Source organism: Rhinopithecus roxellana, chromosome 8 (genome assembly GCF_007565055.1).
Source record: "Rhinopithecus roxellana isolate Shanxi Qingling chromosome 8, ASM756505v1, whole genome shotgun sequence".
NCBI classification, from domain to species: Eukaryota; Metazoa; Chordata; class Mammalia; order Primates; family Cercopithecidae; genus Rhinopithecus; species Rhinopithecus roxellana.
Genome location: NC_044556.1, coordinates 53,041,835 through 53,066,859, shown reverse-complemented (window position 1 = coordinate 53,066,859; position 25,025 = coordinate 53,041,835). Strand labels below are relative to the sequence as shown.

Below are 25,025 nucleotides of genomic sequence, written 5' to 3'. Positions count from 1 at the left end.
GTCCCATTCTTAGTCTTGTCCTACAGATAGGAGACGCAGGTTTTTGGAGGGTTGGTTAAGTTACTTGCCTAAGGCCTTACAGAAAGTTTAAGTGGTGAATGGAGATCTCAAGTCAGATTAGTCTGAATTCACAACCTGGGCTGTAAACCACTCGCTATGGAATGAATGGATGGTGTCCAAGCCCTGCCTGCATGTTATGTAACACACTGGACCAAGTGCCTGTGGCATTCCGAGTGGGGCCGAAGCGGTTGCGGCTGTCGACATTGGCGATGGACTCCCCGAGGCCCTTCGTCCCACTAACTGCACACAGGTGGTTCCCGGGGTCAGAGAGCCGCCGGCGCTCTCTCCCCGAAGACCACGCCTTCACCTCCAGCCAGTTTGCTTGGGGAATCTGAAAGGTGCCCAGGGCCCAGAAACCATAAGTTTTTTCCGACCTCGAAAATAACACACCGGAGGTAGATGTGAGCGTTAGCCGCCTCACTCCTGGGGGCAGGGAGAACCAACGCGAAAATCCCCAGAGAGGCGGAAGAAAAACCGGCCTGCGAGAGAACAGGATGGACGTGGGAAAAGCCTGGGGGAGAGAGACTTATGCGGCAGGAATGGCAGAAAAGCGTACTAAGCAAAAAGAAAGGTGTCTCACTAACTCCGAAGTTAACGGGGTGTCGACGCAGCCCCCTCTGTTGCGCTTGCTCAGTGCTGCCTCCCTGTGCACCCCGCCCCTTCCCGCCTCTGAGGATTTACTCGTCTCTTGGCAACCATTCACCCGAGGAGCCAATCAGAGGGCAGCCCTCGCCCCGCCCCCGCCGTCAGTACCCGGCGGAAGGGTCCCGAGAGGACTGGCTCCGCCCCGCCCCGCCCCTGGCTCCCCGGGAGGGCGGCTCAGGGGCGGGGACGGAGGCGTGGTCCCGCGGTATAAGAACTGAGGGGGCGGCGGCGCGGCGGCTCACTCGGTGCCGCTGCCTGGGGGCTGTAGAGGTCGCGCTGCTCCTGCTGGGGCCTGCCCACGCCAAGGACCTGCCTCTGTTGCCTCCTCTTCCATCGCCCAGGTGAGTCCACGATCCCCTTCTCTAAAGGTGCGGGGATGTGACGGCAGCCCCAGTGAGCCGCGAGCTCTGCTCTGGCGGGGGTCCGCCCCCCGCAAGGGGTGCTCAGGTCTTTGCCCAGCCTGGTAGGGGGCAGGCGGACCCGAGGGAGCTGCGGACAGGTGCCGAGACCCGGTGCTCCTTTCCCCTCCTGCTCCCTCGAGGACCCCCGCCCCTGACACAGCGGTCCCAGAGGGCCAGAAGAGACTCTCCGAGAGGGAACTACAGCTTTCCAGAGACCTGGGGCTTGGCAAACTCCAGCGAGCTCCTGCTCCGCGCGTCTTGCGGGCTGCGCGCTGGCTGGGCGCAGGCAGGGCGTCCGAAGAGTGTGTGATCTGCGTCTCCGCTCCTACCTGGATCAGACGACGCCCCCCGACGCCCCTGCCCCCCTTCCTGGCTTGCAGTCCCTCGGGCTTGTCCCGACGCTCCCGCTGGCGCGCACACCTCCGCCGGCCCGCGGAGTGCGAATTCGAATTCGGCGGTTTCACTAGGCGCAGTTGGAGACGCAGCGGTCCGGGGCTTGGATCTGGTTGGGGAGGGGAGGGGCGCTTCCTAGGCTCATTGCCAAGTCCTGGGTTTTAAGGAGAAGGGCGGAGATCCTTAAGTTTAATGCACTCACACTCGACTGTGGACACCATGAGCAGCAAAGGGATCCAAGCCAGTGCTTGTGCGCTGCGCGTCTCTCGGAAACTTCTCGGGAATGCGGTGTCTGTGAAACCTGCTTCCTCCCCTTTTGAAAATGAAACTTGCTTACTGCGTAGGTGAAAAGCCAAGGCGTGAGGGTCGACCCGGACGGATAGCGGTGCGGCTGCCCCGGGAGGTGTCGCAGTTAGGGGACTCCCTTCGCACTGGTCGCGAGGCAGGAGGGAGCAGGGTGGGAGGCGAGTCTCAGAGGAGGGTGACTTATCTGAAGAATACAGGTTGGTAGCCTGCACACCTGAACTCAACGCCGGCGGGCGAGAAAACCAAGCAGCGCTACCTCCAAGTAAGGGCGTTGCCCTGGAGAAATGAATGCCTGGCGAGCTTCTGGAGAACCCACTGTTAGGGCTGGACCCTGCGGGAGGGATAGTGTCAGCTGCCTTCCCCTTCGCCCTTTTTTTTTGTCTGGAGGTAGGCGTTTGTAGGGCTCTAACGAGTTCCCTGGGTTAATTAAGTCGGGGCCTGCTTCCTTTTTAACATTTGTTTTCTTACGGAGATATAAAGTGCATACAAATGAAGTGCTTAAAAGCGCTTATAGTAAGAAAGCTTTTATAAATACTGTGTGCATAATTATTCGTATTGTGACAACTTGGTCTTCAGGTTACTTTGTAGGTGGGTTAGGAGAGTGAACAAGCCCAGGAAATAAAGTTAGGGTGATTAGATCCTCCCAAAGTACACTCCTGGCTGGCTCAGCTGCCCTCTGCCTGCAGGAAGGAGGGTGACCGTTGTTGGCGACAGCAACCTTTCAACGTGAGTAACTTGGCAAGGAAGTGAGGCAGGAAGTAAGTTGGGCAGCCGCAAGAGTGGTAGGAGAGCTTACCCAGAATTTTACTGTCTTAAATCCCCAAGGGTATCATTGAGGGTGTGAGACCAGCCACGTTAGGCCCTGCAGTGTTAAAGGGGGAGGGGGATGGGGAGTAAAGAATGCTGACTTTTCTCTGGGCTTTTAGGGAAACCTCTGAGCTGGGCTGCAGGGGTTCTGTCCTTTGACATTCTTGTTTGTGAAGATGGAAAATGATCTCTGGAGTCAAGCTTAGTTTATTTCAGATAACAAACTTTTTCTCTTAAGGTGTACCCATAGCTTTAGAGTACATATATTCCCAATAAAGAGTTTTGAGGAAGATTTTGGTATATTGTATATAATTGTTCAGGTAGCTATGCGGGGCGGCGCGTGGGGGGGCGGGTGTGCTCCCATAACAAAGTTTAAAAAAAAAAAAAAACTCTGCCAGGAGGCCTCTAAATTGTTACCAAAACAAAGGTCCCTAATTTCATAAGCAACTTTAGTGAGCACATAGAATTAACAGCCATATTCCTTATGCTGTTTTTTCCACAATACCTACCTTGTATCCAGGGATTAAATTCATGTAACTCTGAAGGAAAGGATTTGGCTCTTGGCCTGCTTGGCAGGTTGAGCATGACTTAGTTGTGCACCTGTGGCTGTCTCTACCTGGTTTCTTCTGTTCTACTGTGAGCACAGGTAGGCACCGAAATCTCCTGAGTTCCAGAGGCCCGTCCCCACTCAGCCCTATCTCCCCATAGGGCACACATTCAGCCCACATCCTCCTGTGTTCAAGGCCAGGGCAGATCATTCACATCTTGCACTGCCGGTCAAACAACAGAATTCCTCATATTTCTGAAAGTCCAAGGAACAGCGCAGCAGTAAAGATAACTTAAAAGTGGACGGTAGTGCACGTGTTTTCACAGTACCATTAACCAGACACATTTGATAGAAAATTTAAAAACTTCATTAAAAAACTTGTTTTTACTGCTAAAGTACACAGGACCCTGTCTTCATCTTTTGTCTCCGATCAATGTTGTGTTCGTGGAATTACCTACTAAAGAATGGCAACCCAAAGGCTCTCAGTGGATGAGTTGAACCTTTTTTTTTTTTTTGTATTACCGAGAGAAGTCGTGGAAGCCCAAAACTAGTTTCATGAGTTAAGCTAAACTTGTGTTTTGGGATTTCTTGGTTTCACACCTGTCTCTGCGTGTATCTGCTATTTTGTGTGCATGTGTGTGTGTTTAGGAGTTAAGGAGTAATGTGGAATGTGAGGTTACTTGGAATAAAACATTACTTGGGTTAGATAAGGTCTGTTGCTTTTTGTGTTGTCGTGGAGGTAAACAAGATACTGTAGGAAAATGCTTCTTGCCATCTTGATGTCTTGACTATAGTACAGTAAATTGGCAAAAATTGTAATATAATGAAGCAGACACCTCTGTGTTTAAAGAAATGTTCATGCGTTTAAAGCTGCTTGAGTACATTAGTACTGCTGATTTCTTGTGACGTTTTCAGGCGGTAAGATTTTACGCTTTCATTGCAGGCCTCATAAAGAAGCTTACATTTGGAATTCAAATAGTTTAGAGGAAGCATCTTTATATAGCTCAACTAGGTAAGGAAACCTTAAGAATTGTTTAGAATTAATAGATTTTGTACAGCTGGCCCCTAGAGTCTTCTAGAACTGTTTGAAAACTTCTTGGAACAACAGGAAAAAAAAATATGAAAAAAAATTGCTGATGTTAAGCAACTCTCTCCATGTAGGATGTTTTTTAGTTTCGGAGTTTGAGACTAAAGTCTTGGAGTCTTGGTCACAAAACTGCATGGAGTGTTATTTCTTGGATAACCGTGATTGAGTCAGTAAGTAGTTAAGTGCTTCCTAGGCAGTAGTTAGTGCCAGGTGCTGAGGACGCCAAGGCAATGGTGTTTGGAAATGCCTCTGGAAGAGCTCTGGATGCAAGAGGAGCTGGGCTGGCTTTATCACACAGTCGAGGCACTCCGATTTCTCTCATTAGTCTCAGCCACTGGCATATGAGCGCTGGAAAGCGGGATCTGTGCTCACTGCTGACTCCCCAGTGCCTGCTTGTAGAGCTGGCCTGGCACACAGAAGGTGTTCTGTCATTTGGATACATGTTCAGTTGGCGGGTTGCAAAGAGGGAGGTGTACTTGAAGTGGGTGTTCTCCTGGTGGACTGAGGCAGGCAGGCCAATGGCTGTGTCCTTTTAAGTAGAGGCCACAGGGGTATAGGTTTGGAGCTGAGGGGCAGTGACTAGCTAATTGACCAACAGCTGAAACTCCTCAAGCTGAGCTCCAGACCCACTCCCTTAAGCACTTCCCATCCTTCCCACCCTCCCTGACACCAGCCTCACATGGCTCACTCAGCCTTTTCTCTCTGTTCACTCAGTTGCTAGTTCTGCTGATTCTTTCTCTTTTTTATTGTTTCCCACTGTCATCACTGACCTGGTTTAGGGGCCCGTAGACAGCAACTTGATGAGGGCAGTAAGTGAGTCCACCTCCTCTGCCTCTGGCTAGTTCTATAGTCTGTGCATTTGGAACTCCATCCAAGCGCACAGGGACTGCCTGCACCTCTGGAAGCTGAGCCTCCTCTTCAAGACCGTGCCTTTCCGACTCTTTACTCTTGACCGCCCCCATGGCAGAGTCTCCCTAGCTGCCCTTCTTTGCCTCACAGAACAGATACTCATATCTGCACAAAGGAATGCTACTCCTTTCTCACCAAACGTTGAATCCAGCTTCAGGCCCTTCCCACGGGCTTCTGACTGAACTTATCCCATCTGAGGACCCGCTCATTTCATACCTCGCTTCATTAATACTTTGTTGTTGTTGTTTGTTTGTTTGTTTGAGATGGAGTCTCTGTCGCCAGGCTGGAGTGCAGTGGCACGATCTCTGCTCACTGCAACCTCTACCTCGTGGGTTCAAGCGATTCTCCTGCCTCAGCCTCCCGAGTAGCTGGGACTATAGGTGCACGCCACCACACCCAGCTAATTTTTGGTATTTTTAGTAGAGATGGGGTTTCACCATGTTGGCCGTGATGGTCTTGATCTCTTGACCTTGTGATCTGCCTGTCTCAGCCTCTCAAAGTGCTGGGATTACAGGTGTGAGCCACCACGTCCGGCCAATACTTTCTTATAGTTCTGCCTTCTACCTTCTTTTCTAGTTCTTAAATTTTATCTTTGATTGGGTAAGCACGAAGTCCCATACTGTTACCATACTTAGCCTCCTATAAAAACATTTTGAGAAGAAAATTATCCATGAACCTGCCCACACCCTCTTACATTGCCATAAGTGTCTCTCAACTTGTTTAGCCCTTACGAAGATAGAAGAGGTAATCCTCCACCTTGCCTGGCTGCCTGCCCCTGATCCCCAAACACACTCTATCCATCACTGCCCTCTGCTCGTCGTAGTTAGAGATGGGCATTAGGATCTCCACAGCTAGCCAGTGCTGTATGGACTTGGGCAGTTTCAATTGCCGTTCCTGTGGAATAACTGCAGCGCAGCAGTAGCAGAAAGAGGACTGATCCAGAAGCAGAGATGACGCATACTCATCGAGTGCCTGATACGTGTCTAGAGGCTTGCTTACAGCTAGCTCAGCTAGAGCTAGCACTGCTGCTATCTCCTGTGCCCAGGCTGTTTGTCATCTTTTTTACCTCCTCTGCTTCTGAGGCTGACTTTAGCTGTGGGGAGACCTGGGCTCTGGTCCTGGCAGAGCCTTTACCTCTTCAGCCTTCAGCTTCTTCATTATAATAAGAACAATAAATTAGATCAGTGCTTTCCAGTAAAAATATGAGAGACACTATTAACTTCCTAGTAGTCGCATTAAAGAGTAGAAGTAGGTGAAATTTGGCCAGGGGCAGTGACTCACACCTGTCATCTCAGGACTTTGGGAGGCTGAGGCAGGTGATCCCTTGAGTCCAGGAGTTCAAGACCAGCCTGTATGACACAGCAAGACCCTATCTATATAAAAAAAAAAATTTTTTTTTAATTAGCTGAGTGTGGTGACCACATGCCTGTGGTCCCAGCTACTCAGGAGGCAGAGGCAGGAGAATTGCTTGAGCCCAGGAGGTCAAGGCTGCAGTGAGCTGTGATCGAACCACTGCACTCCAGCCTTGGCAATAGGGTGAGACCCTGTGTCCAAGAAAAGTGAAATTCATTTTAGTAAGTGTATTTAATCTACCATATCAAATTTCATCATTTCAGTATGTAGTCAATATAAAAAATGTAAATGAGACAGTTTACATTCCTGTTATCATATCCTTGATATCCGGTGTGTGTTTTTGTGCTTATAGCGGTGCCTACTGTATTGGGCAGCATAAGTCTAGACCATCAGCAAAAATGTTTCACTCTCAAGTTCTGATTCTGCATGTGTGGGAGGCAAGAGTTAACAACCCAAAGTTATGGAAGGAGAGTATGAAGCAGGATATAAGCTCCACAGGGCCAAGGATCTTTGTCTCTTTCTTCCCAGGGTATCACAAGCTCCTGGAGCAGTGCTCAAAACACAGTAGGCATGCACATTTTTGAAAGAGTGAAAGGAAAGTCGGTTATGCTAACTTACTGACATTCATTCACCCTGTGCGTCAGACTTGACACTAAAACACGTGATGTTGGATTCCTAGCCCAGTGTCCATTCTCTTGTTTTTTATAGTTTCTTAGAGAATAATAATAAGGCAATAGAATTTCAAGGAACTGCTGATAAAATCTTCTGAGACTGGCAGGGGACCAGGACTCAGTTTATCAACAATTAAATTTTATCAACAATTAAAATTTGAGTGAAATTGCAAGAGGAAATAACATTCGAGTCAAAGGTGTTTGAGCTGTCTAGTGACAGCACATTAATTACTTGATAAATGCTAAACATGGGCTGCTGCTGTGCGCAGTACCTGGAGGCCTGGAACCTGCAACTTGAATGCCATCTCCTAAGGGAAGGACCCGTGCAAAACCCAAACCTGGACGGAACTGTGCACGTCATTAGCATCTGCTCTGAAATGGAGGTCAGCTCACACTTAAAGACACGTGTGAACGGGGTATGTTTGTGGTCTAACGTATGATAAGGGTGGCATTTGAGAAACTTAGAGTTGCTTGTCCCTTTCCTGATAAGGCCCAGCCAGGGAAGCTGCTAGTGATTAGACAGGACTTTTAACTGACTGAGGTCTTCCTTTTGGACAACTGTTTAAAGCTGTAGGCTGGAGAGTTAGATGGTAAAGTAGCCCGTGAAAGCAGCCTTTGATGAAACCCCGAGGGACGCTGTTAGCTCTTAAACCCTGTGGATTGCGTGTAAACTGAGTCATTCTTAGAGTAAGCAGTCTCCTCCGTAGGAATCATCTCATTTTTCTCAAGTCTAGGCAATCTCTAGAACAGAAAGGCAGGCTGTCTTTGGGGAGCTCTTTAAATGAATTCAGACCAGTAACACCTTTGATTTAGAAAGAAGCAGTTGATGGTGGGAAGGTGGTTACCAAGTAGCAACAAGGATTATTTCCATTTCAAGTTGTGTGTGTAGCACTTCATGCTGACACCTTGGAAAAAAATCAAAGCTTTTATGCCCAGCTTCCATCTAAAGATGTCTGTGTTCTGACCTTGTTAATATTTCCATTTGCAACCACGTCAGAGTATTCCTTTCAACACTTGAACTTGTGTGGCATCCCCTGTTGTAATATCTGGGCCAGTGTTTTGATTCTGTTTGCTATTTTGCGGCCACAGCGTTGGTTCTTCCAGCGTTATCTCTCCAGCCACACTTGCTTAAGCATCCTATTTGCAAAGGTGGGAAAGAGCTTTCCGTTTGGAGTTGTCATTGGTGGGTGTCTGTGGACGGAGCCCAGTGATAACCATTCAGACTGTGTATTGGCTTCTCACTTCTCAGTGAGAAGTGAGAATTTATGGAGGCCCCTTAGACAGCCGAGATCACAGCCTGGTTCTATGGCCTGCCTGGGTTTCAGTCCAGGGCTGCTTTCCACAGCTCATGTGGGAATCTAACCAAATTTTTTGACTCTAGTAAACATCATTGGTAAATGGCTGGAGGACGATGATAACCTTGAGAAAACAGAATGAGACTCTGGCTGGATGTGATGGAGCTGAGAGCGAGAAAAGACCAATTGTGGGGTTTGTTGTGTCACTGACTTAGAAATGTTTTCTCTGGGCACAGCTTTGTGGCCTGCGGCAGTTATTTCTTTGAACTCAGGTAGAATGTGTTGCGGGCATTTAAGTGGGCAACTGTAAAAATAATGTCTTGGAAAAATAGTGAGCGTAGGATATATTTTATTGGCCTTTTAAAAAGTAAAGCATTATTTTATCTGGTTTTATTGCTTCAGGCCATTCATACTCTAAGGTCCTTTTCCATGTACATGAAACACTCTAGTGTCTGTTATCTGTAACTTTCATGTGTTTGGGGCTGTGGAGGAGTCTCCAGAATGTGGCCCCCTCCCTTACTGGGGGGTCAGGCCCTAGGGAGGAGCTGGCAGACAAAAGGCTTCCTCAGACTGCCTCCAAACCCTTCCTAGATAACTTCTGGCCTTCGTCCCCCAAGGAATTCAAGGAGTAAGGGAGGATTATTTTCTTCAGAAGGCCATATCCATGTTGACCCTGGTTTTTCTCCTTTCTGCCCAATTATCTGCTGCTGCACATGCCAAGCAAAATGACCAAGGTCCTTGGTCATTCAAAAATCCTGGCTCTTTTCTTATGGGTGAAAGAATCTCAAGGGTCAAACTACATGCGGGTGGGGGAAGTGACAGTGTCCGCTCTCAGGTTCAGCATTCATGAGGTCCTGTGTAGGTTCCAGACTTTCTGCTTTCAGTTTTGTTCCAGCTCTCCTTCCTGGGCTGGCCCTTTAAGTCCTGGTCACTTTCTGCAAATTTATCACCCGTTTCTCTGTAGCTCCAGTTGGGTTATTGGCGTCTTTGATCTGAGAAGGTTACCATCTTGACTGCAGCTAGTGTCCTGTTCTGTTGCTTCATCAGCCTATCAACACTCTGATCTCCCAGCCATCAGAGCGAGTCTCAGTAGTTGTTCCTTTATTCCACGAGCAAAGCCGCATGCCTTTGTTTTCTGGATCAGGATCAGCCCATTCCTGATAATCTCCCTCCTGTGCCATCAATTTTTCCTCTTGTTACTAGTTCAGCAAGGCGATTGTCCCAGCACCTTCCACTCTTGGGTTCTCTCTCTCTTCTGGACTTGGTTTCTCTAAAACCACTGCTCTGCAACGTAGCCAGCATCTTGGAGTGCCCTGGGAAGTTAGGATCCTAAGCCTTCCTCTCCCAGCCATTGTTCCTTTAAAACAAATAGTAGCATAACGATTAGCGTTTCTACACTTAATCACTTTCAGTTCTGGTGGCTCCAACCTGGAGTTTCTGTGCTAACAGTTGTTAGATACTTCAGTTCTAAATGCTTCTCCGTTGCTTTCAGAATTTGCCATGTGGCCTTAGCTCACTCAGGTGGCCTTAGTGGTCTAGCCAAACTTCTTTTCTAGAATCTTATTTTTAAAAAATCTTTATACCTTCCTTCCTTTTCTTTCTACTTATTGTCATTTCCTTCCTCTGACCACCTAAGCGCAACCAGCTCTTCTTCAAGCTCCCTGCCCCACCAAAGCTATCCACCTTTTCGGAAGACTCTTAAATTCCTTTTCTGCTACTCACCAGCAGTGCATCCTTGGACAGTTTACAATTTGCACATCCTCTGTGTTCTCCAGTTTTCCCATCTGTAAGTGGGGGAGTAGGGGGAATGGTATCTTTTATAGGGTTGTTATAGGAATCAAATGATTGATCCAGATAGAGCCGTGAAAGCACTGTTTTACTGCCTATTTGTGATGTTGTAAAATAGTTTGGTGGCTCATTAGGGTACCCGGCTAAACATCTAGTCACATTTGGCGTCCCCTGGCCGTGGCTGTGGCTGCCGCTATATGAAGAGCCCTTGGAGGGCTCTGCATGTATTAGCACCTGCCAGAGAAAAGGATGTGGGCAGAACTAGACGTTTATATTATGAAACAATTGATGTGCTCCCCTACTGAGAAGTGGGATTTCCCACACACTGTGGCAATATATTATCTTCCTTGGTGTCTCTGGCCAGGTTGGGGGGAGCACCTCTAAGCCACCTGGCATCTTTTGCTTAACTGGAATCTGCACAAAAGGAGAGAGTAAAGACTGACTCCAGCTTTTTGTTATCTTCAGTGCGTATGGTGGGGATGGGGCAATGGAAAGATTAGGTGTCATGGTTACACAGTAAACAGAAGGTTGCTCTGTCCTTTTTTGTTAGGACCAATAACGTCTGTTTTAGAAAAGATCACTTCAGTGGCTTTGAGAACTGGTGATCCCAGTGCACATGTGGGTTGTGACATGTGCTTGTCACTCTGTGTCCACCTCCCATCCACCATGGCAGACCTTGAGCTTGGTGGGAGGGAGTCACCAATTCCCAGACTAACTAGTCTTGCAGTTGAGGACCTGGGGTCAATTCACTTAATCTTTTCTGAACCTTATTACTTAATTTGTGAAAAAGGGACAGTTGTAGCTTCCTTAGAGTGCCTATGAGGATTAGATGGGAATTGATGTGAAGTGGCTCATACTGAGTACTATTTCATTTGCTTTGACACACACCTCTACACCCTTCATTTCACAAGTGACTAAGAAATAGTCTCAGAGTTGTGGTTCTCATTCACTCTTGCTAAGGGAAGAAGTGGGATAGGATAGTATGAAGTATATTGCCACCACTTTTACTTCTGCTTAAATTCTCCAGGTTTTCATATATAATGGAATGGTCTCTTTTTGTCTAAAGCGTCCTCTTGTACACGGCGGAGCGCTTTGTGTGGAAGATGTGTGGGAAGAGCCACAGGTGCGCACGGGTCCCCTGTTGGCCAGGAGCCAGGGCCCACAGGTGTCTTTGTTCTGTGTACACACTTCTCTTGGAGTCTGCCACCAGGCTTGGTCCATTGCCCAAGATTCCAGCTGTTACCCTGGTTTAGAAAGTTTTACTGGGAAAAACCACACATTTGAGGTAACATCCAGAAACTGTGAAAGAGAATTTGTCACCAAAGGAATGCTGAAATGTGTTTGATTTTCTTTTGTATTCATAAACCCTCAGGAGGGTCAGAAGAAGGTAATGCTTAGTCGCCTCTGGACTGCTGAAAGCCTTCAACAGCTGAGAGCCTTAGTTCTAGCCTGAGCATTTTCCTGAAATTTTCTAGACAATCATTTCTATAGCTTTCATGTTAAAGATCACAGACCTAGACTTAAGATATATGCAGTCCTTAACTTGATAGATGTATGTCTCCACACATACCAAGAACCTTGTGGACAGTTTCTATGTCTAATGCCAGGCACAAAATAAGAATTAGTGTTGCTTTGACCAAAGACCTGCGTGCAAATGTTATAAATGCTCACAGTTACCTCCCCTCCAGCTTGTGCACCTGCCTCTCCTGCTCACCCACCTTGGGTTCCTCACACTTTCATCGTGTTTCTGCAGTTCACTGTCTAGTCCAGAGATCTAGATAAGCTATGAAGCAGGACTAGAAATAGCTTTTTCTCCCCCCTCTATTTAATGCTCAAAGGTAGGTTTTCAGACCAATCTGTGTTGAGCAGCTCTATCCTGAGCAATGGGAAATGATTAGACATCAAACTTTTTCTCAGGGACCTTGGTTTAACCTTCTGGCCTAGTTTGTCTTTTCGTTTTTTTGCTGCTGTCTCTGCAAACCTCCCCCCCCGCCTCCCTTCAGTATGTGTATTCTACCTTTACTGCAGTCAGATAACAGAAGAAAAGGGAGTTCAAAGTACCTGAGATAGTTGGTCATCTTGAATTGTCAAAAACAAAACCTGAATTCTCAAATCTGTAGGAACAAATTATGGTTTCCACCTTTCCCCATTTCTACTGTGCAAATACAATTAATCTGTTTCTCAAACAGTAAAAGGGAAATCAAACACTATAGTTTGAATTTACTAGGCTTCAAATTAATTTGTTCTCTATTTTGTTAATTCTGCTAACTAGAATTTGCCTTTAACCAGGGCCTTTCATGAATTGGGAATGTGTGTTCCACGTGATTCTTTTATGTGGGGATTATATCAGTGTTGATTTAACGTGGTTAATTAAAACTAAAAACTGTTGGACTAAGCACTGATGTGTTATCTAAACACTGAGGGCCTATGACTTGGATTTATTCTAGTAATACCAGTGTTTGTCTAAGTAACTTAAAAATGTACTTTTGGTATTTGAAATTGTTTGGATGAGTGAGGGACAATGAAGAATCCCTTTCTAATAGGCACAAATGATTTATTTTATGCTCTTCTAATGAGCTAAGCACTCAGCCTAAATTTGTGTCTCCAGTGGCTTAAACTCCTCTCTGTGTAAATCATGGTAAATTGAGAAAGTGAAAAACTCCACCATGGACTTGGCATTCATCATGTCCCACACTGTGCTTTTATACAGACTTTCTCCCCCAGAATTTAACTCCAGTATTCATATATGTATGAGAAGAAGTTGGCATGGAAGATGCTAACCATGGGCATAATGTATTTCTGAAAAAAGTGTTTGTTAAAGTTTTTGCAACTGTATCCAGTAACCAACTTAACAGTATCACAAGGGTAGCTCCATGTTTGAAATGAGAAATAGCAATTCTGTGAAACTGAAAAAAAAAAAATTTCTTTTGGTTAACAAACATTGAATGAGATGAGAGGAGATGGCTTTGCATGATTTAGAGAGTTTGAGGGTTTTTTAAATGAGCATCTTTTAAAAGGGATGAGTAGAAACTTGACAGAAAGGCATTCTAGAGAAAAAAGTCTCTCTTCCCCTCTTCATCCCCTTATCTGTAGAGATCAACATTTATGTCTTGGAGATGAAGCCTCCAAGTGTATTTAATTTTGGCACATGGATGTGGGAATGCGGAATGTAGAGGGGAGGAGGGGAGGAAAACGGGAACTGAAGAAGTTAAATAAGGCAACAGGTGAATAGAAAGCTCCTAAGGGAGAAGCTTTAGGACATGGATCATAAGCTTTTAATTTTTCTTCAGCTAATACATACATAGATTCCAAATTCAAAGGGTACAAAACAAGTTTTCTTCTTCTAACTTTGAATCTACTTCTCCCAAACTAGAGGAAGTATTTGGTACCGGCGATAACTACTACCTGTGTATGTTTCCAGAGACTTTATATGCATGCGTAAGCATAGACTTTAACAGTTTTGCTATTAACTTGTTTTTCTATTAATGAGTCTTGATGAGCATTTCACAGTCATACAGAAAGAACAGCCATCTTGAATTGTCATCTTGAATTGTCAAAAACAAACCCTGAATACTTAAATCTGTAGGAACAACTGCATGCATTTCTATGTTGTTTTATAAACACATCAGATCATTTAGCCATCTTCTATTGGTGAATACTTATAGCTTTATAAATAATTCTCCAATGAATATTTTGTGTATACTTGCAAATATACCGAGGATAAAATTCAAAGTAGAAGTAGAATCCCTATGTCAAAGAGTATATCTTCTTAAAATTAAGTGTCTTATGTCCAGAGACAGCCCACAAGCAGTATACTAGTCTGATTCCCACACATCAGACTTACTGATCTTCGCCCACTTGATAGATAAAAATGATACGTTGAGGTTTTAATCTGCCTGTCTCTTAAATAAGGTTTTGACTCTATTATGTGTTTGAGATGTAGTTTGTGTCTTTTGTGTCTTATCTGTTGGGGTTCTTCTGGTATTTCTGATTTGTTGAAGCTCCTTATTCATTAAGGAAATGAGTACTTTGCTTAATGTTACAAATATTTTTCCGACTTTTGCCTTCTGACTTTATGGTGTTTTTGAATTATATAGTCAAATATAGCCATTTTTGAGGCTTTTAGGTTTTACGTGACTTATAAAAAAAAAAACAAACTACCCACTGTGTGTAAGTATATATAAATGCATTTCCACCTCAGTACTCTTAGAGTTTCATGCTTTTACATTCAGTCTTTGATCTGTCCAATCTAGATCTTAGTTTGGCATGAAATAGGGAACCCCTTTTATTTTTTTTCTTTTTGATAATTTAGATAACCATCCAGATGTTTTTCTTCACTTTACTATTCTAAAATACCTCCTTTAATTATATACTAAATCCCTTTACATATCTGATTTTATTTCTAGATTTAAAAAATTTTGTTCCATTGATTTGTCTTTTTGGGCCAATTAACATGCCATTTCAATTATTGTGGTTTTGTGATATCTGTTACAGGCTAGTATGTATCATTCCTATTTTTCACAATATTTTCTGGCTATTTCTGCCTCTCCTACCATATGAACCTTACAAATTCTGTCTAAAACAAATTCTAACTTTGAGTCTACTAGAAGTTCACATACTTTAAAATATATGAAAATTCTCAACCCGGTGTACTTCCCCCACCAAAAAAAAAAGGTTCATAGTTTCCAGACTATCACCAGTCTCAGATGTCCCTCCTCTAATGTTCAGAACCACAGTTCTAGCATAGGCGTAGTCCTGACTTTAATCCTACAAGTCATCTTTTTGAACAACTCCTTAAAAAAAAGACTTGAGTCAGAATGTATTCCTACAGTTATTCTCCTCTGTAACATTATAGAGGTTCTGGCTGGAGATTTAAAAAAAATTGTTGCTTGTGTCTCAAGTACTGATTGCATTACAGCCTCTGGTTGCCGTGTGACTTCTCCTGCCTGTGTCATAAAGATGAGCCTTAAAAGCATAACAGGCGATTGACAGTAGCAAGTGAGTTGTATTTCTTTAGGTAGACCAACATATCTGAAATCTATAAAACCCATGCCACCAAATCATAGTCTAGCTGTGGTCACAGTAAAGCCAGTACCATAACTTTCTGTAATTATTTGAACTTAATTGTGTAGCTCAGGGTTCCCCACCCCCCAGACCACGGGGCAGTACCAGTCCATGGCCTGTTAGGAACTGGGCAGCACAGCAGGAGATGAGTGGCAGGTGAGCGAGCATTACCACCGCAGTTCTGCCTCCTGTCAGATCAGCAGATGCTCATGGGAGTGTGAACCCTAGTATGAACTGAGCATGTGAGGGATCTAGGTTGTGCCCACCTAATGAGACTCTAATGCCTGACGATCCGAGGGTGAAACAGGAACAGGTTCATGCTGCAAGTCTCAACCCCCCCTGCCATGTCCATGAAAAAGTTGTCTTCCACAAAACTGGTCCCTGATACCAAAAAGGTTGGGGACAACTGGTGTGGCACATACAGTGGACACAAATGTACTGTGTGCTAATCATGGGAGACCACAAAGAACTGCTAAGTGTTTAAAGGATATGGCAAAAAGAGAAATCTACTATCTCAAATCTGCCTTGAAGCCAAATACCAGTCACAGTAAACATTATTCATCACAGATTTTGCTCGGGATCCATAACCTAGGGGTGCTTTGTAAGATGATCTAGATAGCCTAGGACTTTTTAATGCTGTTCAGAGATACTTTGTCTTCCCCTCCACGAGTACTCTGTAGCAAGCAATAGAGCACTCATCCCCAGACAGGTCCTGCAGATCCTGCTGTGATCACATACTCAGCCCACTGCTTTCTGCCTCTTGGCCCCAACCAAGAGCTCATGTTCTCTTTGTTGGCTTGTGTCCCCTCTCTATAAGTGAACTCTGTGGCCTTCCTGTTCACCCCAACCAGGGACACCCTTTCTTCTACTTTTATATTACATTTTATTTCTACTCCTAGAGTTGTCTATACCACACACTGCCTCATATTGATACCTCATATTTTCACTACCTTCTTGATGGAAGAGCCTGAAGAGCTCATCTTCATGTACCTAGCAATGCCCTGACAACCAAGTAACAATCATAGGGGATCCCTGGAACTGGTGCAAGGCCAGAAACCCATGTTGGAACCCTAGGAGAATGCATGCCGATATGTATTCAGACACAGCAGCTTCCAAACAATGAAACTGCAGAAGTCATTGGGATGGGTTTTGTGTGTGTCTAGCAAGTCAGAAAGGCGGAGGGGGTGGGAAAACTGTTCACAGTGAAATCTGAGGACAGCACCTTGACTCTTTGTTTTGGGTTTTACATCCATCTAGCAAATATTCAACTTGTGGCTCTACAGGCACCTTGACATTTTAATATATGAGTATTTGCTTGTATATATTAGGATTTCCAGGGATCTGTTGTGTTTTATTTTTTGATAAGTATAACGTAGCTGAAAATTACTTGGGAAATTTTGTGGTCCTAGCAGATGAAGTGGTGTTCTTCTCCTAGTACTCAGTGCCAACTTTATTCTCCTCGGTTAGCTTTAAGGTACTATTTTTTTTTTTCCAAGTCCACTTAAAGGTACACACTGCCCTGAGGAAGTTGGCTGTGTCCTGTGTCAGGCATCCTTCCTAGGAAGAGCGGTTCCGCCACATAGGTGACCTAACCTTTTGTTGACTAGAAATTTCATCATAAAAACAACTCCTTGCTTCTTCCCTAGATGGTAAGTACTTGTTAGGACAGACTTCTCCTGTAAATGAAAGGGACACGAGAATTTTGCTAAAGGAACATGCTTTATTCCAGTAGAAGGGGTTGGACTCCCACTTATTGGTGAGATGGTAGCCCAGAGTTGAGAATCCATCTACTTGTGGAGTGAAGGAAGTCGTGTGTGTGTGTGTGTGTGTGTGTGTGTGTGTGTGTGTGTGTGTGTGTGTATTGTATATTCTGTGTGTGAGTGTTGTAGCCTAGGTGTCAAACAGGTCGAGATGTGGTTAGGGAGCCAGAAAGCTGGAGAAGTAACTAATTCTTCTGCGGTCCTATATGGTTTGCTAACATTCTGTTTTCAGCACATTCGAAACACACTATGTCTCAGCACACTCCACCCTCACCCAGAAAAAACAAGCAAAACAACAAAACCCCAAACAAAACAAAACTATGAAGTAATCTAAAGTAATATGGAATGAGTTTGTGTGTTTTTGTCCTTCACTGCGGAGTCACTGTTTTTTACATATTTAACTCATTGAGTCCTCACAGCAACACTGAGCAGTAAGTGCTGTTTATCACCATTTTATAGGAAGATGTTCAGAGAATAAATAATGACTTCATTGAGCGGCTTTGCCATGTAGAAGCGAATCCTAACTCTGTTTCTCACCCCTCACTTTCAGTTTCCCCAGCCAGAACATCCCCCAAAGATGGCAGAGGAGAGCAGCTGTACCAGGGACTGCATGTCCTTCAGCGTGCTCAACTGGGATCAGGTTAGCCGGCTGCACGAGGTCCTAACTGAGGTTGTACCTATCCACGGACGAGGCAACTTTCCAACCTTGGAGATAACTCTGAAGGACATTGTCCAGACCGTCCGCAGTCGGCTGGAAGAGGCAGGCATCAAAGTGCAGGACGTTCGGCTGAATGGCTCTGCAGCTGGCCACGTTTTGGTCAAAGACAATGGCTTGGGCTGCAAAGACCTGGACCTAATCTTCCATGTGGCTCTTCCAACAGAAGCAGAATTTCAGCTGGTTAGAGATGTGGTTCTGTGTTCCCTTCTGAACTTCCTGCCAGAGGGTGTGAACAAGCTCAAAATCAGTCCAGTCACTCTGAAGGAGGCATACGTGCAGAAGCTAGTGAAGGTTTGCACGGACACTGACCGCTGGAGCCTGATCTCCCTCTCCAACAAGAATGGGAAGAACGTGGAGCTGAAGTTTGTCGACTCCATTCGGCGTCAGTTTGAGTTCAGTGTGGACTCTTTCCAAATCATCCTGGATTCTTTGCTTTTCTTCTATGACTGTTCTAATAACCCCATCTCTGAGCACTTCCACCCCACCGTGATTGGGGAGAGCATGTACGGGGACTTTGAGGAAGCTTTTGACCATCTGCAGAACAGACTGATTGCCACCAAGAACCCAGAAGAAATCAGAGGCGGGGGACTTCTCAAGTACAGCAACCTTCTCGTACGGGACTTCAGGCCCACGGACCAGGAAGAAATCAAAACTCTAGAGCGCTACATGTGCTCCAGATTCTTCATCGACTTCCCGGACATCCTTGAACAGCAGAGGAAGTTGGAGACCTACCTTCAAAACCACTTTGCTGAAGAAGAGAGAAGCAAGTACGACTACCTCATGATCCTTCGCAGGGTGGTGAACGAGAGCACCGTGTGTCTCATGGGGCATGAACGCAGGCAGACCCTGAACCTCATCTCCCTCCTGGCCTTGCGTGTGCTGGCGGAACAAAACATCATCCCCAATGCAACCAATGTCACCTGTTACTACCAGCCGGCTCCTTATGTCAGTGATGGCAACTTCAGCAACTACTACGTTGCCCATCCTCCAGTTACCTACAGCCAACCTTACCCTACCTGGCTGCCCTGTAACTAACCTTGAGACCTGAGGGTTTCCACAATGGCAACCCCAATAGGGCTAGGGCTCTCAGGTAGGGGAGCCTCCTTCTAGATGTAGGTGTTTGGCTTTTAAAGGGGAACTCAGCTCTGATTCTGCTTTTTTTTTTTTCTTTGTGTACCCATTGGAATGGGTCTACAGTGTATCATGAGCCAACCCTAAAAGGACCCATATTACAGTGCCACGTTGGAAAATGCTACAGGAAGCATGACCTAGCCACATCTTTCCAAGATAGACACTAACATGTCACGTCCCAACGTTAGCATGTGGGGATTGAGCTCTGTGCAGTAATCGACATTGGGAGAATTTGGGCAGCGCGTGAGAAGTGCTAAGCTACTTGTTTTCTCACTTGAGCCTGAGTAGGCTGCGTTGGCCCTCACTTGGGATTCTCAGCAGTTACGTGAAAGTTGTGCTGATAATCTCGTCTCTTGTATCAATTTTTAGTCAGGCAGAAAATGGTAAACACGAGGGTGCTCTTGTGACTTAATTTTTGTTCAAGGGACTGAATTGCTTATGTTTATTCCCTGTCAGCAGAGCGGAGAATGTCATTCATCAATAAACCAAAGCCAATAGCTGGAGAATTGAGATCTGGTTGAAAGTGGTTTATGGTTTACATGCTGTACTATCCTGAGGAATTGCGAGATATTGCTGAGGAAAAAAAAAATGACCTTTTCTTGAAATGTAACTTGAAAACAAAATAAAATGTAGAGCATAATGTTTAATTAGAATTGTGGTGGTGGTAGTGGAAGGGGATGATTGTAAATAGGAAACATGAATGTTCATTTTTTTCTTTAAAGAATTCTTATTAAATGACTCCCTGCCTTTTTTTTTTTTTTTTTTTCTTTTTTCCTCATCAGCTCTTTCATGGCTGGCTTTTGTTTTATTCTTCCTAAGACTAAGGATTGTGCTGAGTCCAGAGTCATTGTGGTAACTGACATGAGGGTCTTCCCATGTTTTAATTGGAAACCCATTTTGGTCACATTCCAAGTATGACACAGCTGTTCTTCTGGAGTACTTTGACTATTTTTTGTTTTTGTTCTTTTTGTTTTTTTTTTCAAAAATAGTAACTTCCTTCTCCAGGTGTGTTTGACAGCAACTCAATTCAGGAATTTCAGTAGAACTGAGTGACCTGTGGAACTGCTTTAGAATCTAACCTGCTGTCTTCGTGCTGTGTGTGAAGGGGAAGGTAGGGGGTTAGCATTAAGTTTGGCCTTGTGTGCATTGGAGCTACCAAGGCACTTTGAAATCATTCCAGTATATTTGGGAAGAATTGAGTGAATGAGAATGCTCTTCCTTATTCTGGTAGATTTGACTTGTTTATATTCTGCACTTTAGAAGGAAAACAGTGTTAATCTCTAGTCGAAAGAAAGCTTAGTAAATGAGAGAGTTCTAGGCTACTGTGGCTTTTTCCAGTAGATTTAGATGAGGTTATGTGTTTTGAAATGTTTTGTGGGGTCCCTTAGCATTACTTTAGGGCAGAGACACTCAATATTGCCAGCCAGCTTGGGTTCTAAAGTGATTTAATCCAATTCATGCTCCTGAATTTTTTTTTTTCCCCTTCCTTTGGCTATAAAAACCCAAAGCCCGGAGTGATTGTTTTCTCCTTGCTTTAAGCAATGAAGTTATCCTAATGCAAAAGAGCTTAGTAGAAAATGAGTGGTTTACCTTTTTCTAAAAGTATATTTTCAAGTTTATTCTGGAATGTGATATCTTGGTCCTCTTAAAAGCAGATCAGACACGACTGAAACTCAAGGCTTAGCTGGTGTCTATGTTGTGCTGCATTAGGTGACTAGAAGCTGCTTCTTAGTGTAATCAGCTCCTGTTTTGCTGCGAGCCTTAGTTATATTTGAATTCAGCGGCTTTGAGTCAAGGCCGGTTCTAATTGAGGGGACCCAGGGTGCTTCAGTGTTAAGAGTGGGGCGATGAAGAGTGAACCCCGATGAAGAATGATCCCAACTTGAAAACTATCTGGTCATTCATGACCTTAAAAAGCTGCCATTGTGGTCAAATGGCATGTGTTTGCACAAAAATGACAGATGTGTTTCACCAAAGCTTTGAAATGTGATGAAGCCGCCAACAGAAGCACTTGCCTAACAGAAATCAGTATTTCTTCTACCTAGAAGGTTTGGGGACCAGAGTAATGAGGCACCAGATGGAGATAAGATCTGCATCAAGTAATTATATTTCCAGTTTGTCCTTGGGGTTCTTTCTGCTTTTTTTTTTCCCCTGTCTGGTGATAGTCCTCTTCTGAGGATGAAAGGAGGCACAGAAGTTGCAAGAAAGACCCAGTCCCCAGTCTTTGCCACCATTGCACCATGGTAGCCTCAGAGTCCCTTCACCTGACCTTTTTAGTCAGCTCAGATCTTTTTGTAGTTTGAGAATAGATGTGTTCAAGAGCTATCAGGGTTAAAAGCTTCACTGACCAAAGCTGTACTTTTAAAACACAACCCCTGGGCTAGTGATGTCTCCACTTGCTCTATGAGCCTTTTGCCAGCCTCAGAATAGGCGAGGTAACCTTGAATTTCAGGTCCCTGGAAATTCTAGCTGAAACCTGCCTTTCCTAATGCTCACACAAGCACCAGGTACCCTGAACTTATACTGAGTCCAGTGGTTCCTATTTTGTGTGTGTGTGTATGTGTGTGTGTGTTGAGTAACATGAAACTTGGCAGTAGCAGAGGGCACTGAAGTTCACATGCAAGTTCTGATCTAAATTTAAGCAGTCTCTTGTTTGTTTCGGGACTCTGGTTTGACTGTTTTCTGATGGTTTCGGCATGTCTGCAGCCTGTTCTCCTAGCCTGCTGCTTAGAGTCAGGTTGAGCATCAGTGAGATGAAGACAGTACCTTTTCCTCTCACATTGGCAGAATGGCACGCACTGGATGCCTGACCTTGAGCTCTAGTCTCCCAGTTAAATCTTACCTTGGCAGTAACACACTATTCCTCATTCAATAATTTCAATGCTGAAACTGAACTCTATTACTAATGCTTTCCAGTCAGAGTTCCTGATGGGATGCCTATGGGATGTGCTATGGCCCACACCTGTGGGAACTGGCAGATGGGGTGAGTTGGGTAAGGAGGATGATGCTTAGTTCCTGATAGATGCTACAGATGTAGTTTGGCATTTCAGTTTTTTCCAGTTTGATTTTTCACTGGGGTTTGAGTCACAGCGAGCTGTGTATGAACTTGTGTTTTGTGGTGACACATTAATAATCAAATTGCTAAAGCCCTGAATCTGCTTATTCTTCAGCTTCACCTCTCCACTAACCCCTCACCCTTATGGTACGTTAGGATTTTAACTAGTACTGCTTTGTTGACTTTGGGAAACGGTGCCACTCAAAAGCAGCTTCCTAACTTTAGGAATAACTCCTTTGTAGTTTACTTTCTGGTACTGGTTGGTGCCTTGTATTGGGATACAGCTATATTCTTAGCTCAGATGTCCTCTTTTAGAGAGCAAAGTAGTTATCCAATGGTGAGAAGAGACCCTGATACTCATGGAGGCCATTCCTACCTGCATGTTGGACCAGGGCTCTGTGTCAGGGGAAATTCTGGGTGGATTCTGTAACAATCCAGTTTCCAAGGTTAGATTCACATCTCTAATCCTGCAGAGACTAGAATTTCACAACTCACTTTGGAACATACTCGAATTCAACCAGTTAAAATCAGAGGACCAAGTCGTGGGGCTGGGGGGCGATGTTGAGGAGAGGTATTTTTAAAGATCTGGCAACTTTTCAGGATTATTTGTTGAGAACTCTAAGGTGAAGATCAGGAAAGAAAAGACTGTGTGTGTGTGTGTGTGTGTGTAGTTCAAGTGCCTAAATCTTGTTTACCTATCACTTTTTAAAAAATAATTGAAGTGTAAGCTAAATAAAATGCTTGGAGTTTTGCCTGGGCTTAGTGAGAGTTGGTGCAAATTCTCGTGTGTGTGCATAGGAAGGTGAGATGACCATCTACTAAAGAGGAAGTAGCTAAATACAGATCTGTGGGTGTTTTTAAAAAAAACTCAACCTATCTGGTATTTTATTTTAATGGATAAAAATGTAATTTTCCTAAGGTAGCAACTTATTTCCAAATTAATATAGATGAAAAATAGATACCCATTAGACTAAATTGAAAGCTTTTTGTTCTATATTTGCATAGCCTTTGAAATATTAATTTCTTAGCAGTGCCTAGGAGGTCTGGGGTTTCCTCTTTGGTAGTAGTCACTAACCTTACTTGATGCAGATAAAATCACTTGTCAATGCCAAATGTGTTAGAACTTGATAAAGCTTTGAGTTTGAGAAATAAAAGTATATTTAAAATTTAAATAAAACTTGTCATTTATGCTCATTGATTTGTTTCTCCTCAGTGATGAATTTATTTTACGTTTCAGGAAACATATTGAATAGAGATAGGAAGCTGTCAACATCAGCCTTGGATACTTCTCTGAAGGACAGATGCTTTCTTTGGGGGGAGGGTTGTGTGGTTACCTTGGAGACCACAAATCCCTTAATATTTGGGCTCTTTTTCAAGGAGCCCAGCTAACATAAACTAGTCTTGGTTGTTGACCACAGCCTTCCAGCTAATACCCACGGCAGGTGGAGTCTTGCAGTCCGCCTTTGCTGGCACCTTGTTTAATTCAGTCCCCTTAGCTTCTAGCCCACTTCAACAACAGCAAAGAAAACAACTTCAGCCTGTAAACAACAACGACTGTAGTTTCTTCACATTTTTAAAGAAGTATAGAAGTGAACAAGTGATACTTGGAGTGATTGATCGATATTTGAAGGGTATAAAGAGATGCTGTAGACTTTGGGTTAGCAACCTTCCTCCTCATTCCTTTGATGTAATTCACAACCACCCCTGCCCACCCCAAGTCCTGCCCCTTCCGTGGCCTCCCTTGTGTGGAATTTCTTTGAACTCCTATGGCATTCTCCTAATTGTCCTCATTAAACTTATCTATTTGGTTGTGTAAAATCCTTCATCCCCTTGCCTCCACCTGTCCCTGCTCCTCCTCAAACCTTTCAGCCTAGGATGCACATGCTCTGGAGTCTGGTATGAGTCCTTTGGCATGTTTACTCAGTAAGTAACCCTTGCTCCTCTTAAGCCCTGACTGCCAGCTCACACTATCCATGTTGCCTCTTCACTCCTCCCTTCATTCTGCCCATCCACATCCGTGATGTCAGTGACCTCTTTAGCTTTATGATGGACTACATCTGTTCTAGTCATCTACTCACATCAGTTAGACACTGTCTGGATCCGGAACTGTTCATGAAGGCTGGAGTGACATTCTTCTCTTTTCACTACAAGAACTGGGATCATTGAAGAGCAGTTTTCTGATCTTACGTTTGCCCATCAGCCATCCCCAGGATCTTCTTCCTCCTCATTTTTACTGTGCATGCCTTCTGAAATGTTCCTTGACTCTGCCCTCTTGGTTGTCTTCAGTTCTTGCTTGGGCTATTTCATGAGTCTTGTCTCTATTTTTCTTGACTCTTTCAAGGGCTCTTTCTAAAACAGATGTGCCTGGGCCCCTCCCATCCATTAAAACCTGTGTAAGACCTTACTGTACAGGAGCAGATGTCTGGAGCCCTTTACAGCTAGCTAGTCCCAGTCTACCTTCCTATCCTTTGACCTACTCTACTAGGCAGGCCTCCTTGGAGTTCTGGAGCACATAGCTGCTTCTGTGCACCTGACCCCAGCAGGCTTCTAAAATCTCAGCTAAACGTCACCCCCATCCTCACCTCCTCTGGCTTGCCAGGCTCTACGTCTGCCACCTTCCCCTTCTTACTCTTTCTATTCGTATTCTTACTGGGTTGCATCAGCTCTTCACCCACATTGTGAACACCTGCATGCTTCATTCTCTGCCCACTTTTCATGTAACTGGCATAGATTTGGTGCTTCTAATGTTGAACTGGATGGGTTTTTCCCTGAAGGACTTGTCCTTGGGCCACTAACCACTTAGAGGCTGAATCCTGGATGTTTACCTGAATGTGTTGTAATGCCTCATTTTGGTGCCAGAAACCATTTCAGTCCCAGACATTGTCCAGACCAATATTTATACGCAGGACAACTTGTGTGGGATGTGCTGGTGCTCAGCTTCCTGGAATGAGTCGTCATGTCCTGGACACTAACACAATTAAACACAAGCTCTTGGCCCCTAAGCAAGGTCAGTACTAAGGGTTGCAGTCTTGACA

General features: G+C 44.6%; 1 protein-coding gene across 1 annotated transcript; it reads left to right on the top strand.

The window, feature by feature from the left end:
• Window positions 1–822: 822 nt before the first annotated feature.
• TENT5C (terminal nucleotidyltransferase 5C) lies at window positions 823–23,162 on the top strand. The gene is made up of 2 exons (XM_010374030.2): window positions 823–1,046; window positions 17,637–23,162. Exon 2 carries the CDS (start codon window positions 17,664–17,666, stop codon window positions 18,837–18,839), a length of 1,176 nt encoding a protein of 391 aa, XP_010372332.1. The 5' UTR covers window positions 823–1,046; window positions 17,637–17,663; the 3' UTR covers window positions 18,840–23,162.
• Window positions 23,163–25,025: the final 1,863 nt, after the last annotated feature.